This window comes from Phaenicophaeus curvirostris, chromosome 2 (assembly GCF_032191515.1).
Source record: "Phaenicophaeus curvirostris isolate KB17595 chromosome 2, BPBGC_Pcur_1.0, whole genome shotgun sequence".
In the NCBI taxonomy this organism is placed as follows: domain Eukaryota; kingdom Metazoa; phylum Chordata; class Aves; order Cuculiformes; family Cuculidae; genus Phaenicophaeus; species Phaenicophaeus curvirostris.
The window spans coordinates 124,745,411-124,761,881 of NC_091393.1; the positions used below are offsets into that span (position 1 = coordinate 124,745,411).

General features: G+C 43.3%; 1 protein-coding gene across 3 annotated transcripts in view; it reads left to right on the forward strand.

Moving 5' to 3' along the window:
- Positions 1-16,471, forward strand: part of ADGRF5 (adhesion G protein-coupled receptor F5) — a 44,587-nt gene that overhangs the window by 24,459 nt on the left and 3,657 nt on the right. For all 3 annotated transcript variants that reach the window (XM_069850786.1, XM_069850788.1, XM_069850789.1), the window contains exons 7-19: positions 59-117; positions 707-849; positions 2,258-2,470; positions 3,719-3,943; positions 5,351-5,515; positions 5,651-5,869; positions 6,513-6,731; positions 8,228-8,377; positions 9,681-9,877; positions 10,784-10,963; positions 11,891-13,261; positions 14,022-14,063; positions 14,160-14,219. In XM_069850786.1, coding sequence (XP_069706887.1) covers positions 59-117; positions 707-849; positions 2,258-2,470; positions 3,719-3,943; positions 5,351-5,515; positions 5,651-5,869; positions 6,513-6,731; positions 8,228-8,377; positions 9,681-9,877; positions 10,784-10,963; positions 11,891-13,261; positions 14,022-14,063; positions 14,160-14,219 — 3,243 coding nt within the window. The remainder of the gene's footprint in view (positions 1-58; positions 118-706; positions 850-2,257; positions 2,471-3,718; positions 3,944-5,350; positions 5,516-5,650; positions 5,870-6,512; positions 6,732-8,227; positions 8,378-9,680; positions 9,878-10,783; positions 10,964-11,890; positions 13,262-14,021; positions 14,064-14,159; positions 14,220-16,471) is intronic.

A 16,471-nucleotide genomic window follows, 5' to 3' on the forward strand; every position in this document is an offset into this window, starting at 1 on the left:
AAGCACGCTGAAGTAATATATAGAGGACTTATGTCATGTAATATGTCTTTGTTTACAGTTTAATGCTAGCTACAGATGTTTACCAGGCTTTGTATCGGCAACAGTAACTGGTTTCAGGTAAGCAAACATCTTCATTTTTTTCTGGAAGACACAAATCTCTCTGTTCAGTCTCACAGAGACACCACTCAGCAAAGACTACATTTTCTCTGGCTAGAACCCACACCCAATGTAGATGACTAACACTATAATGGCTACAAAGGAAAGTCCAATAATTAGAAAGAAAGTAGGGTTGTGGGTAAAAGTCATTCCTGTGCAAAAGTCCAAGAAACATTATCTGTATTTGTGGGAAAGGCTGTATCCCAGCCAAAAGGGGAAAAGGATGTGAGTATATCTGACATAATCTCGGTCAAAAGGAAGATGAATTGACTCTTTGTATAACACTGGATTTGGACAAAAGTGGCATTACTCAAGTCACACAAATCTAAATGCAGCTGTATTTTAGGCTTTCTATGGTAAGTTTACTAGAAATAGACAACAGACCAAGAGAACATCACATAAAGGTGGTCATACTTTGAGAAGACCTGTAGTACAACCTCCTTGTTAGCCGGAACAAGTCTTCAGTCACAACAGGAACCTTCACAAGTGAGTCCTGGAAACCTAATATGCAAGGATATTTAATTCTTCTCTCTTTCTTGTATCTTTTTAGGCCAGGAAGTGTTTTTGTGAATTATGAAGTAAAAGCAGGAGCAGTCAGCTTTGATCAGATTGCTCATTTCAACAAAATTGCACCACAATTTCTAGATGCATCATACGGGCTAAACCCCAATACCTTCATAGGAGAAATAACCAGTAAGTTTAAAACTCTCTTGGTATTTTCCTTTGACCTTCACTGTAGTATTTCTAGCCTGAACCACGTAGCCACCACGAACTCTTGATTATTTGGCACTGGACCTTCAAAAGCCATTTGTTTCTCTGGCTGTTCCATTTCATCCCGTGCCACCGAAGCTCAGCACTTACATGAAATAACCATGCAAACAGTACTTCCCATGGAAAACCAAGTTTTTCAAGCTGCTAAACTGAACCCTGATGCAGTCTCTGCATAGGAGAGAGATTGAATACCCTAAGTTCACCTCCAGAACTGAAACAGCTCTTAGCTCAACAGGCTGCCCAGGGAAGTGGTTGAGTCACCATCCCTGGAGGGATTTAAAAGATGTTTAGATGAGGTGCTCAGGGATCTGGTTTAGTAGTGGGCAGGTATGGTTGGACTCGATGATCTCAAAGATTTTTTCCAACCAAACAATTCTACAATTCTGTGAAATCAGGCTGCCAGATCTTCCAATTTCTTCAAAGAAGGCAAAAAACCTCTTGCGGTTCACGTGAGAACAGGTTCTCCCTGGCTTCCTTGGTGAATTTTCTATGCTAAGTGTTAAAATTCAGTTCCCCAATCAATCACCCCAGAGGTGCTGTGCTCTCAGTGTGCTGAGCACTGGACTGCCCGTCTCGGTGAATTACTTCAACCTGGTGGCTTCTTCTCCCAGTTTATCTACTTGGAAACTAGTGGTGGTGATAATATTTCTGGCTCCCTGCATGAAACCTTCTAAGATCTTTGGCTGGCAAAGGTGGTAGAAGAATTTGTTGTGGGGAGACTGCATAGCTTGTATCAGAGCTGGTTCCCTGTGACTGGTGCTGACTGCATATTAGTTGTAAGGACCTCAGGCTCCCGTGAGAGGAAAGACCCCAAAATAGATGTGGGATACGTATCAGAGGGATGGAACACATCTGCTGTGAGGAAAGGGTGAAAGATTTGGGGCTGTTCAGCCTGGACAAATGAAGGCTTCAGGGAGACCTTATTGCAATCTTTCAATACTTAAAGGGAACTTAAAAGAAAGATGGGGGACAGACATTTATTAGGGCCTGTAGTGATAGATGAGACATAGTGGCTTCAAATTAGAAGAGGGTAGATTCAGACTAGATATAGGGAAGAATTTTTTTTACAATAAGGGTGGTGAAAGGCTGGAATGGGTTGCCCAGAGGCGTGGTCGATGCCCCATCCCAGGAAATGTTCAAGGTCAGGTTGGACAGGGCTCTGAGCAACCTGATCTGGTTGAAGATGTCCCTGCCCATTGCCGGTGCTTTGGACTAGATGACCTCTAAAAGTTTCTTCCAACACAAACTGTTCAATGACTCTATGATTCTGTGATTCTATGATATGAGCTGAAATGACAATAATACAGAATGTTGCTCTTTGTCTTCCCAGATGAGACAAACTTCACTGTGAGTCCTGTGGACATTTTTGAAGGGGATACAGTAAGACTGACTTGTGAGATAAACACAGCATCTCAGAATGTGACCTGGTATCACTTCAATGAGAGCATCTCAACGAGCTCCTATCATTCCATTAAGAAAATATTTAAAAGGACAACTTCAAAGTCGATTCTTGAAATTATCAACGTTACAATGAAGGATTTAGGTATGATTTTCTGTAATTAAAACAGCAGATGTAAATCTCTTGTGTGTCTAGTTCCATAAAAAGCAAAGAAGAATGCAGTGACTGCATCTTCCTAAAGTAAATATGAAAAGCACACTGTCCTTCACAATTTTCCTGTGATTTGTTTTCTTTAATGAACTACATAATTACTGGCATTGCCAATAAGATGTGAACTGACTGAAGTGACCGGGATTCTCAGTACCAGATTTCACAGGAGACAGAGGTGACAACATGGCTGTGAGGCCCTTGTAGTGTGGTAACTTGCAACTGTGGTTGAATTTGTCCTTGATGGCCCTTTCCCCCCTTTGCAAGCATAACTTGGCCAATCAGAGCTCAGACTTAGTTTTTCATGTGTTCATATTTAGGTTTTTTTTTTGAAAATCAGAAACAGGTAACTTGCTAGGAGGAGTTATCAGGGGAATTATCTCGTATTGTCGGAGATTTGACTGGAGCTCCCACTCAGTTCTCCTCTTTGGACTCCAAATTTTACATCCAGCTTCAAAAAGGGTAGCCTGTGACCAGGTATTTGGACACACATAAAGCAGGTAGGATTCCTGGGTCCAAACTTTTTTGGGCTAAGGATGCCCTGGACCTTGGTATCCCTGCTCCTAAGTGGCTTACTCACTTGGCTCTCCCAATGGGGGAGGGGAACCCACATACCTGGGGCATTAAGAGCTCTGATTACCAGTTTCTAAAGGAAGCCTGACTTCATCCAGGGAACAAATGCCTGAGAAAGTGGCTGATAAATGCTCCATTCTTTTTGACAATATCTTCAGAGCAGTGTAAGTGCTTACACTCAGAGTGCCAGCTCTTGTGAGGTCTGCTTGGGGCACCTCTCTCTCACCTATTCTGTGTAAGAACCATTTGCACAGTCAGTCTACATTCTTACCATAACAAATTGCTGCCACGTGGACTAAGGCCAACATACGGATCTCCAAAACACCAGTTTGGCCAGCTTTTAAATATCTCAGCCCCAGAGTGCTGGTCTCTCCTCCAGTGCCCATCAGCACTGAAGCTGCCTAACCTGGATATATTTGACACCCGGAGTCTGCAGAGACTGTACTGCAGATGACCTGAAGGTACATTTTGATAAGCAAGTATCACAGCTGCTGCAGAGCAGGGAGATGTGAAAATGAAGCGTGGAAGTAGCTCCCAGCTGCTGACTCCAAGTGCAGAGGGGAAAATGGCAAAATGTGTTCTCAGTGCTAAGATATTGCCTGCTCTTTACAGGTTCCTACAGGTGCATTTTCACAAAGAGCGATCACTTGATAACACTGATATATAATGCCACGAAAACAATAGCTGTCTCTCCGCTCTACATCACTCCAGACTTCAGGAGTGAGATTACATGCAACAGTCCTGAAGTGCAGGTGCATGTCCTGTCCTGTTGTATTGACAAACACTTACCATCACTTACTGGTGACTGGAAAGTAAATGGAGCAATCAATATTACAGGTAAGATTAACAAAAGATTGTCTTTCAGTATCTGTGTTTGTTCATTCTTCAAAAACATCTTCCTCATTGTCTGCCCCAAAGTGCAAGTCCTAAAGTGCATACAGGGTATGATCCAGAGGTGTGTGTGTGTGAGAAGGATGATGGATGGACAGTGGTACAGACTTAAGCGCTGTGCAGGTGCCAATGGGATTCTGGGCATCTCCATGCACTGTGCAGACATTGATGCTTAAAACTTTGCCATCCTGGATGGAAAGAACTGCCTGGGCCAGCATCATGCTGTATTTTTCTATAAAGCTTATTTCTGCACTCCAGTTTTGAGAGCAAGGATGAGTGCATCAGTCTCTACTACTATCTCCATCCATTGGGGTACAAAAAGCTTCTGGTTACGACATATTGAGGTTTGGCAACCAAGAGAGGCAGTGGCACACTTTGAAACAGCTGCAGCAGAGCTAAATACTCACTGCACAGTTTCCCTCTTTGCCTGTAGCTGTCCTACACTGCATGCCAGCTGAGTCACTGGCATCACACGAGGCTTTACTTACTCTTCATATTCATATTATAAAGCACCAAGTAAATGCGTTGTAAAATAATATCAACAGAAATGCTCGTAAATGTCTATGAAACACAGTCATAAAGAGCCTACTGCCCTCTTCATATTTTGTGGGTATGGATTAACCATATGCTGTTAACTGTTTGTTATATATTAAATCTAGCAGAAAGCAGGACAGTGAAATGAGAGAAAAACTTCAAAGCTAACGTGCGCAGTCCTTTCCGCAGAGGACAGGTACTAGCGTGCAGCACTGCTTGCAGAGAGAGGAGTGATCCTGGCTGGTTTGCCTTTGATTCCCTTTGGCCAGGCTTTCCCCCAGGAACTCTGCTCTCATGCTGGATGCATTTTCAGCTGCAGCATGGGACAGCTTTAGTGGGGCTTTCCCCTTATAGCTAAACCAACACTCATCAGATTTAAAGTTGAGTGACTGTCAGGTACCTCCAAATATTTATTTCAAAATAAGTTGACATTAAACCCTGCAATATTTACTTCTGGTTTACTCTTACTCCTCATAAATACAGCAGATAATGAGCTTGGGCTGAACCAGAATGTTCTTCATTTGGCTTCTCCTGAGGTATGCAAGAAATGTCGTTGCTCTTGGTGAGACTGGTTTTGGCAGCAGGTGCTCAGGGCTGTGCTGGGAGCCGCCTTCAGTGCTTTGGAAGATCACTGTGAGCATTACCAGAGTATAAGATGTGAATGAGCTTCAGCGATGATGAATTAAAAGTACCCTGCTGCCAAAGGTTGCATACAAACCTACACGATTTTGTTTAGCTGGAGGAATTGCTTGGCATTTCCAGAGTGTAGATATTTATGGACATTCATAGCCCTTCAAGGAGTGGTTTTTTTTTCCCTAGGAGTCTCCAGTTTCACTGAGAACTGCACTGAATACAAGCTCAACATCAATGAATCCCTGTGTTCACCTGAAAAGTCAGGTACAGTGATGACATATACATGTGAGCTGCAGACGGGACACGGAGCCAGGGGCAGCTACGATATCAGAGTGACGTTCCTCTGGGCAGGTAAGAATCAGGTAGCATGTAAAGGACCATGAGCCCATTAATGCATAGGTGACCTCTGTGGCTTATGTCATTTGCAAGCAAATGATTATAACAAGTGGCTCTCAATAACATAATGTTTATCTTGTGTTGTCTCAGCCCACATAACAATCTCTCCGAGAGTAAACTCATCAGTTTCCGAGGGATATCCATTCAGTCTAAGGTGTGAAAGTGATGTGAGCAATTATGACAGCATCAGTTGGAAAATTCAGTCTGGAAATAACATAAAAAGAGTAGACTGTGATGCATGCATCAAAAATAGCAAATTTCCAGCCATATCTGTGCTCACAGTGAAGAATGCCACACAGGACTGGAGCGGTGAGTGAACCGGGTTCATATTGGCACAAAGGAGCAGCTGAAGTCACTTGATCTGTTCAGCCTAGAGGAGACTAAGGGGAGACCTCATCATGGTCTGCAGCTTCCTTACCAGGGGAGAAGAAGGAGCAGGGGCTGAGCTCTTCTCTCTGGTGACCAATGATAGGATCTAAGGGAAAGGCAGGAAGGTGGGCAAGGGATGGGTAGGTTGGCTATTAGGAGAAGGTTCTTCCCGCAGAGCCCTGGAGCAGCTCCCAGGGAAGCAGTCACAGTGCTGAGCCTGATGATATTCCAGAAGCCTTTGGCCAACCCCCTCAGCCCCACGGTGTGAATGTTGGGGTGTGCTGTGCAGGGACAGGAGCTGGACTGGGTGAGCCTTGTTAGTCCCTTCCAGCTCAGGGCATTCTATGATTCTCTGGCAAATCGCTGTACCAGATAATTTACAGCATCCTTAGCCTTGCAAATCACTGGGAAGCCTGGGCACAGTAAATAAAGAAAAGAAGTTAAAATTATAAGTGCTGGAGGACTGCAAGACATGATGCTGCCAAGAACACTGCGCTTGTTGAAGTATTAGGGCTCAAGACTATGCAAAAGCAGAGGAGCGATTCTGTTGACTGAGACATAGGTTTTGTGTCGATCCTTTCAGGCACCTACACCTGCACCTTCTCCCAGAAGTCCTTGGAGGGTTCTGCCAATGTGACGGTTGAGGTTGTTCCCTTGCCTTCGAAGCAGAGGATCCTGATAGACCCCATTGAGGCATCTGTTCTGTGCAAAGTGCAGCAAACTCTTCAGTGCTGCATAAGTCGTAACACCACGGAACACTACACTGTTAAGTTTGTGGTTGGACGAAATGAAGTTCAAGTTGGTAAGAAACAATACGCTTGCAGAATCACTAAGTGCACTGGGTGTCACAACCCGCTCCCTGGGTATTTTTGTTTTCAGTTAGGCCTGTGTAACTAATTCATATTTACTGCTATTATAATAACCCTGAGAGTTCAAAAAAAATGGGAAATCGACTTTTTTTTAGGACAGTTCCCATGCCTGAGGAGCATGGCTGAGATTAACAGAAGGGCAACTGAAGTCACTGCTGTAGTGATAAATATGTAACAGGTAAATTCAACGTTTGATTTGCCTTGCCAAGCAGTGAGCACCCTCATCACTGTTCAGACTAGAAATTCCTGAAGTCCATTTATTTGCTTTTATCTTCCAGTCTGCCACTTTTCTGAACTGACTGTTCAAAGAAGATCTACTAATTCATAAAAAAAATACATAATAACACACTAGGAATTCAACTCAAAGAATTGTTCTATTTTCTTCAAGGATACAGGCAACATCTTTAACAGCACAAAATCATAGGCTTCATGTCTTCAAGTTTAGATCAGTTCTGCAGCTTCTCTGCATGTTTTTACAAACCAGAAGTTTTCTGGTGGGTTAAAAACCAGTTAATCTGAAAGAAAGCAAAGGTGATACAGTTAAACAAGCCCAGAAAACATGCAGGAGTGCAAAACCAAGAGGTTGAAGTGTAAAGCAGAGGGGAGACTGAGCAGTCCTTCAGTTGCTGAGAAAAATGCCAAGACCTTCTTGGAAGAGGTGGCAGTCAGGGACCCTCAGGCATCCTGAAAAGCACTAGGATCGTGGTACAGGTCCTGAGTTCAAAAGGACCAGATAAGAACACTAAAAAGGCATCCTAGCCTAAATCAGGTGTCTGTGGGAGAAGTGAAACCAGGATCAGTGTTCTCCAAAACAGCCTGGAGAAGAGGAGGCTGAGCAGAGACCTTATTGTTCTCTAAAACTACCTGAAAGGAGGTTGTAGAAGTGGGTGTTGGTCTCTTCTCCCAAGTGACAGGTGATAGGACAAGGGGGAATAGCCTCAAGCTGTGCTAGGGGAAGTTTAGATTGGACATTAGGGAAAGTTTCTTCACTGAAAGGGTTCTCAGGCCCTGGCAGAGTCTCCCCAGGGAGGTGGTTAAGTCCCCATCCCTGGAGGTTTAAAAGGCAGGTAGATGAGGTGCTTGGGGACGTGATTTAGTAGTGGTCAGGTACAGTTGGAACTAATGTTCTCAAAGGTCTTTTCCAACCTAATGATTCTATGATTCTAGAACAGTTTCTAAAGCAGATTTTAATTCCTGTGCAGTAAAAGAGGATTTAGGCAGGGTTTGCGCATACAGCAGTAGTTGAAAAGGTACTGATCATGCAGCTGCCATAAGATTTAATAAACGGGAAGCAAGAGACAGAGATCAGTATACAAAAGGGAAGGTTTTCCACCAAGGAATTTTTTTCCTCTAGGACCCACAGAAAATAATGTTTTCTCCTGTCTGCCAGCTGATTGACCCCCTTACCTGTCTTACTCCTTCCATACAGGGAAAGTGGAAAAAGGAAATTTGTTTTGCTTCGTGTACAATTACACAGCAACAGAATGCAGAAAAAAGGAGTACAAGACACACTGCAAGTTTATTAACCGCATTGGACACGAAATCAACAGTGAACAGATAAAACTGCACCTGATATCTGGTAAGCAAAAAGCTACTGTTTAAAGCTGTGAAATAGGAAATCCCAGTACCTTTGTTAAACCAGATGCCACAAACTGGTGACACCTGACGGGAGCAGGTTTTGTTGGCCAAGAATTTGTCTGGTTTTTTTTTTTTTTTACACGAAATTTTGAAATGCAGAGAAAACTGTCAATTTTGCTGAAATTTTAAAAATAAATAGACAAGACATTTTGTCTTTGCTGTATTTGATAGCGGCCCCAGTATGTTCCCAAGCAGTTATAGATCAGTCATCTTATGTCCCTACCTTCTTCTGGTGCAGCGTGCATCACCGAGCATCGTCTCCCATGTTGAAGTGAGGTCATGCAGGTCCCAGCTTGCACCACCAATTTAGCACGAATAAAAGATTGTGGCCCCTCAGGAAGAAGTCATCTAGCTCAGGAGGTCAGCCTGTGGGAGACCACATCCTCTGTAAACACAAGAATGGTAACTTCTACGAGTTATTGCAGAGACCCAGACAGACCCAGCTTCCAGTCAGCTCTGCAGGAAATGATGGCTCGTTAGCATCCAACATTGCTAAATCTAATTTTGATGTTTAGTTCTGACCAGAATTTGGATATCAAAAAGGTTTTGAGGCCTCACTGTCCAGGTCTTAATGAATTTCCTGTTTGTGCTACAGCAGCTTCTTAGTTTTCATAGAATCATAGAATAGAATCATAGAATAGAATAACCAGGTTGGAAGAGACCCACTGGATCATTGAGTCCAACCATTCCTATCAAACACTAAACCATGTCCCTCAGCACCTCATCCACCTGTGCCTTAAACCCCTCCAGGGAAGGTGACTCAACCCCCTCCCTGGGCAGCCTCTGCCAGGGACCAATGACCCTTTCTGTGAAATTTTTTTTCCTAACGTCCAGCCTGAACCTCCCCTGGTGGAGCTTGAGGCCATTCCCTCTCGTCCTGTCCCCTGTTGCTTGGGAGAAGAGGCCATCACCCTCCTCTCTACAACCTCCTTTCAGGTAGTTATAGAGAGCAATAGTTTGGGTTGGAAGAGACCTTAAAGCCCACCCAGTTCCACCCCTGCCATGAGCAGGGGCACCTCCCACTGGATCAGGGGCTCCCAGCCCCATCCAACCTGGCCTTGAACCCCTCCAGGAATGGGGCAGCCACAGCTTCTCTGGGCAACCTGGGCCAGGGCCTCCCCACTCTCATAGTGAAGAAATTCCTCCTTGTGTCTAGTCTAAATCTGCCCCTCTCCTGTTTGCACCCATTGCCCCTCATCCTGTCACTACAAGTTTTCTACTTCTATGTCTTTTTCCCAATACAGATAAGGAAGTTTCCTGCTCAGACTCCTTTGGCATTGGAATCGAAGGGGCCACGTTAATAAAGCCGTGCTCTAACCCAAATGTTCCAGATGGTTTTACTCGAGGCAATATAACTTACAAATGCTCCAACAAATCATGGGAGCCTGTAAGGAATGACTGCCTGTCTGAACAAATAAACAATTTGCTGACTACTGCCGAGGTAACATCTATGACTTTTCACGAGGCTGAGGGTGGGGTTGGTAGCACAGAGGAAAAATATTTGTTAGGTTGGGTTTTGCTTAGCATAATCTGAAATATATGAAGTGTTAAAAATGAAACATTTAATTAAAACTATGGTTTGAAAGATACAACGAATGATGGGCTATATGAATGAAAGAGTCCAGATCTCCTTCTGTGGCCCAGAGGGTGTGTGGCACTGCATGTACACGTGAATAGTCTCTTTCCCAGACTTGGTGACCCTATTCATAGTGTCCAGGGAGAACAGTCACTGGCCTGGAGTCTTCCCTGAACCACACTCGGGCATTGTCTCAGTGAATGCTGATTGCCACAAGCTCAGTGCAAGCTGCAGGGTACCCTACCAGCGATGCAGCAGCGACAGCCATGGGCCACTGCCCAGCATCAGAGCCAGGCCCTGTTTAGCACGCTCCTTTGGTCACCCACAGATGGGTGCTGGGTCTCAGTTTTCTTCTACAAACCATCCAGAGTCACCCTTCTCTCAGTGAGGTTAGATGAGAACAATTATCCTTCTCTCATCAAATGCTTAACCGTATTTATTTTAGCAAATGAGGCACAGCAAGATCCCAGGCAGAGGTACATCTACTCAATTAATTATTTTCTTAACTAGATGGTTCCTTTCTATGGTTTGGACCTGGCCAGCTCTCTTCTCCCCTGAAATTTCCAGGAGCAGTCTAGTAGTTAGCACAGAGACCACTCTCAATACGCCACTAGGATGCCCTGTTCTGGAGGATCAGTGTTGAACATTACCTGTACGTCTAGAACATCCCTGGGTCTGTTTAGTTTACTGGAACGGGGGTAGCTGTTGTGAAGAAGGATCAAGTTCCAGGCAAATTACACCCACATGATGTACTGTTATCTTCTGTTTCAGTCCTTGGTCAACAGCTCTCACGCAAAAGCCAACCTATCTGACTACCTTGCAGAACTTAAGAAAATAACAGAAAACGAGCAGAGCTCAATAAGCAGTTCTCCTGCAAACCTAGACGCAATTGTTACCATCCTGGACATGGTCTCCAAAATCCCAGCAGTTGCAGACAAAGATGTTATTGAAGTAAGGTTTTATTTTAAGTCTTACCTATACTTATGAAGCCCTTTGGCTCCTTTTGTCACAGAGGATGACACTCTCCTGGAAGAAATTTCATTCTTGGTTAAGGTCAGGAACAAGAAAGTATTAAAGGAATGAGTTGAAATGACAGCAGAGATACAGCAGCTTTTTTAAAAAGTCAAAATGATGAAGACAAGGAGCCTATGCCTGAAAGAGAAACTGCTGCATGCTTAGCAACTAGAAATCTTCTAGGGAGCCATGAATGTTTCTAGCATTCTAAGTGAGAGGAAAAGACAAGGAATGGTGGTTGAAAAATTGGAGATGACACAGCAATGTGCGCTTGAAGCTCAGGAAACCAATTGTGTTCTGGGCTGCATAACAAGAAGCATGGTCAGCAGGTCAATGGAAGTGAGTCTTCCTCACTACTCTGCTTTTGAGAGACCCCACCTGGAGTACTGTGTCCAGCTTTGGAGCCCACAGCACAAGGAAGATCAATTAGATGTTACAACAAATGTAGAGGAAAATGTATCTTAGAAGTACTTGGAAACCTTGGTTGTGAGGTACAGAGGCTTTTTTCTGCTCTTCTGAGCAGAAAAGTGCAAAGTAATGTTCTGTAGCTAGAGAACTCCATGTGAGTCAAAGCGAGAAATCAAAGATAGCACAAAGGCTGAGGAAGAAGGGAAAGAATAGTGGAGAAGAAAAAATACTGACCAATATGTAAAAAAAAGCCATGCAAGTCCAACTTTGAAAACATTAACTTGAAAACAAAGCATGCAGAGGGTTAACAACTGATGGTTTCACATGGATTGTTCAAAATAAGAAAAAGCTAAGCTTTTTCAAAAGGCAATTCTAAGATCACACAGTAATTGCCATTAGAAACAACAATGTTCTATATAGGATTTCAGTAATAGCATCTTTCTGTTGTTGTTCCAGAATTTCCTCTCCACAGTGGACTACCTTGTTGCCGATTCCACAAGAGAAGCTTGGGAAGACCTGAATGAAAAGGAAACACTCAGAAGTTCTTCATTACTGCAGTCTGTAGAAAATTTTTCCTTGAACCTCCAACCAGTTAATAATACAATCCCCACTGTCTATGCAAACAGCATTCAGCTACAAGGTATAGTTGTCACAGAAACAAACAACACAGGTTATAGGAAGAGCTTCAACAGTACAGAAAACTTCACAGTTGATGTGCACATTGGTGAAACTGAAATTCAGACTCTAATGCAAAATTCAACCATTGTCAGCGTGATGTACTCAACATTTGGACGTATTTTGCCCCAGAATGAGACTGAGCGTGTGAACGGCTTATTGATAACGACAACTGTGAGTAGCAACAGAAGCCAGAAGTTTGATGTTAATATGGTCTTTTCAAAGATAAACACATCTCTAAAGAAACCACAGTGCGTCTTTTGGAACTTCGCACTCAGTAAACAGAGAGGGGGCTGGGATACTCAGGGTTGCACAACATCAGAGGTAGGAAATCACGTAATTTGCTCCTGCAATCACTTGACATCATTCTCCATTCTGATGTCGCCTGATAAATCCTCCCAACTAATCTCTGAAGATTACATTACGTACATTGGCCTGGCCATTTCAATCTTGAGCTTGGCAGCCTGCGTTATAATCGAATCCTTAGTCTGGAAATACGTGACAAACAACACAACCTCGTACATGCGCCACGTCTGTATACTCAACATAGCGACATCGCTCCTGATTGCTGACATTTGGTTCATCGTCACTGCCTCCATCAAAGACCAAAACCAACAGATGAGCAGAAGCATCTGTGCCGTGGCTACCTTCTTCATCCATTTATTCTACCTGTGTGTCTTCTTCTGGATGCTCAGCCTGGGCCTCATTCTTTTCTACAGACTGGTCTTCATCTTACACAACACAAGCAAGACCGCCCAGAAAGCCGTGGTGTTCTCTCTGGGATACGGGTGCCCCTTCGTCATTGCAGTCATCACCATCGCTGTCACGCTGCCGAGGAACAGTTACACCAGAAGCGATGCCTGTTGGCTCAACTGGCAGGACAGCAAAGCTCTTCTGGCCTTCGTCATACCTGCCTTGGTCATCGTGGCCACGAATTTATTCATCACTGCAGTTGTTATAATAAAAATACTGAGGCCGACTATAGGGGACAGGTCGGACAGGCAGGAGAGAAACGCTTTGTTACAGATTGGCAAAAGCGTCGCCATCCTGACACCGCTGTTAGGCCTCACCTGGGGATTTGGACTTGCCACCATCATCGAAAACAGCCATCGAGCTTTCCACATCCTCTTTGCTCTTCTCAATGGTTTGCAGGTGAGTTATGTGTCTGCACGGTTTTGTTTCCCCTATGATCACTTAAACGCGTAGTGATATTCTTGCAGTGCTGGGCTTGGAGGGGGAATGAAAACAGTTTCGTAGAGTCATTGGATCATTTGGTTGGAAAAGATGTTTCAGATCATTGGGAAAGCTCAGGGTTACCACACACATCCTTATTCCCAAAGGGCTCTTTGGGATACCCATTCCAGGAACTCAGCAGTGTTTCATTTTTTTGATAGGAATGGTTGGACTCGATGATCCAGTGGGTCTCTTCCAACCTGGTTATTCTATGATTCTATGATTTTCTCAGCTGCCTTAATAGATGGGTCTTACAGATAAAGATGACACAGAAATAACTTCCAACTTTGCCAGTAGCTTTGGGGAGAACTTAATTCCCAAAGACCAGGAAAACAACCCTGTTATGTTCAGCTCCAGCATATCTGGTCTAATTTATGGTGCATCTGGAGGCTCTTGTGATCTTTAAGGTCTCCTCCAACTCAAATCATTCTTTGATTCTATGATCTAAGTAATAGCTAGCAAACTATCTGTATCGTGTTTGTAGACCAGATATATACACAGTTTGAGTAGGCCAGGCCTGGAGAACTCCTACCATTCTGTGAGATACAGTTAGAAAAAAATCCCTCTGACAAAAAGCTCAGTGTTTAAATAATCACAATGAACAATATTTGAGCTAATAGGCAGTACGGCAATTAAAAGGTTGGTGTCATCAAATTGCATGTAATTATCTGTCTCCTAGGGATTATTCATTCTGGTGTTTGGGACTCTCTGGGACAAGAAGGTAAGAATTCAAATCATTTCTCATATTATGTGAAAGATCTGTTGGAATTTGAACATAATTGCTGTATGCACTGATTATTTTTCTTTTAACAAATAGATACAAGAAGCCCTGCTGAAGAGGAATTCAATGTCCAAATGGAGTTCGCAGCAAACAAAGGTTAAATCCTTGATCTAAGACTATTTCAGAGTTACTGCTGAATAGACAAACGTTCTTTGAGCGTTTTTTCAGTCAAATGCACTTTATATTCTGAATTATTTATTAGAAATAGTCAGAGAAGGAGAAGACACTAACAATGTAAATGTGAATATGCCCCTTTTTATGAAAGTTCATTATTTCAGCTGTAATTCATGAAAAATGATAAGGAGGTTGGTGGACATTTGCTCTAAATTCCACAAGAAATAAGCCACAAAATGTAACTGAAAGTTAGAAAACAGACGATTTCGGTGGCACCGTTATTTATTCACAACCTGACAGAAATGCAAAGGGAACTTCTTGGGGAAGGTGCCCTTGAGCTGTGAGCAGGAAAAGATGGAGATACTGTGGTTTGAACTCATGAAACAAAGGTAGAGGTTGGCCTCCACTTTATACTGGGGACAGAAAATAGCAGGAAGTGACTCTCTTGTCAAATTGTGTCTGTGTTGCAAAGAATCACATTTCTATAAGCAAAAGGTAGAATATAAATGAATGTTGTTCTGGAACCAAGTGTCCTGGAACAAGAGAGACTTGAGTTCCATACCCAGCAAATTCCTGCATTTAACTCAAGTGAGTCAGTGCCTAAAAAAAAAAGAAATAAAGTTGCAAACAGAGATTGGATCCTTAAGGAAGATCTGAAGGCTTCTTTTTCATCCACAGAGATTTTCTCTGGCTCAATGACTCTTACACTCCTCCCTACATTGAAACACAGCTTGAATGAGTGTCTGGAAAAGCCTCTGCACAGGACAGGCGTTCACATTAAAGGTCATTAAGTGCTGTTAAACACCAAAGTCTCACAGCCAGAGGTGGAAGGGACATTCTGAAGATCTGCTTCTACACGCTTCCTTTGCTTTTGCAAAACTCTTTCCTAGGGCCTCTGCTGTAGCCCATGTAGGATAAGAAGTGGCTGGGCTACAGGATCCTTAAATCCAACCAAGTACAAAGCTGCTTGTGACATTAAGCAACCAGTACCCATTAGGGACTACAGGGAACAGTGTCTTAGTGTGAACACAGTGTAAAGACACTGGATTAACTGCTTTTACAGCAGGGTTTGATAAACTTCTAAAGCAAAATTCAGGAGGCTGACCATACAAGATCACAGGATGTGTCTTAACACCTTTGGGAGAGGGTCAAGAGTTGAGGCTCTGGATGATATTCAGCTGACAAAGAACTTTGCTGGTTGAAAACACGTTGTGGCTACAGAGTTCTTTGTTATCCTCCTTCCACTAATGCCAAAGGTATGTTCTTCTCTACTTCTGCTCAAGAGAAGCCACATTCCCATACACAGAATATAGTAAAGTTTCAGCCAACAGGGATGAAATACCTCTGTCTGGTGTGGCTGTGTGAGGATAGATAACTCTGTGTATTCTAACACAGGAATACTTGCTTCGACTTACTCTTCTGCATTTATAACCCTTTACAAAAGAAGCCACTTTAGGCTGGGTAAAGGTTTGAAGGCATCAGTCACTTGGAATGGAAAAAAGAAAATGGTGGTAAATACTAGCATCGTTCCTACATGGCAATAAAGCTTTGTTTCATATGGTATCTGAACAGGATTCATTCATAAAAGCCTATAGAGGTACTGCTAAAGAACTGGGAAGCAGACTTAAAAACCACCATAATCAAGATAGATGGGTACGTAGACTCAAAGGATTTAAGGAGTCCATTAAGGCTGGACTGTCAGCTCAGAGGAGCAGCACTGACTCAAATCACTCCAGCTTCCAATAATTGCCGAATGATGAAGTTGGAAATTACCTCCAGAAATCATCTGGAACCACCCTACCTCTCAGAGCATGGTCAGTTAGAGCTCAGGGCCATGTCTAGTGTGGTTTCGTGTAGCTCCAAGGATGAAGGCACCAAAATCTCTCCGTGCAGCCTTTTCCTGTGTTCGACCACCCTCACAGTGAAAAAGTTTATTTTTAAATGGTATTTCCAGTATTTCTATTTGTTCCCACTACCTCTTGCCCTTTCATTGGGTACAGACAAGAAACGTCTGGCTCTGTCTTCATTCCCACCGTCTCTTGTCCTTTCTCTGGGCACCAGTGAGAAAAGTCTGGCTCTGTCTTTACTCCTTTCCAGCCAGACAGCTCTCAGCACGTACTGGTGCACGGAGTTTTTCTTTCTCGGAGACAGAAGGACTTCGTATTTCCCTTTGCTGAACTTCACAAGAGTCCTTTCATCCCATTTCTCCATCCTCTGGTTGAGGTCCATCTGAA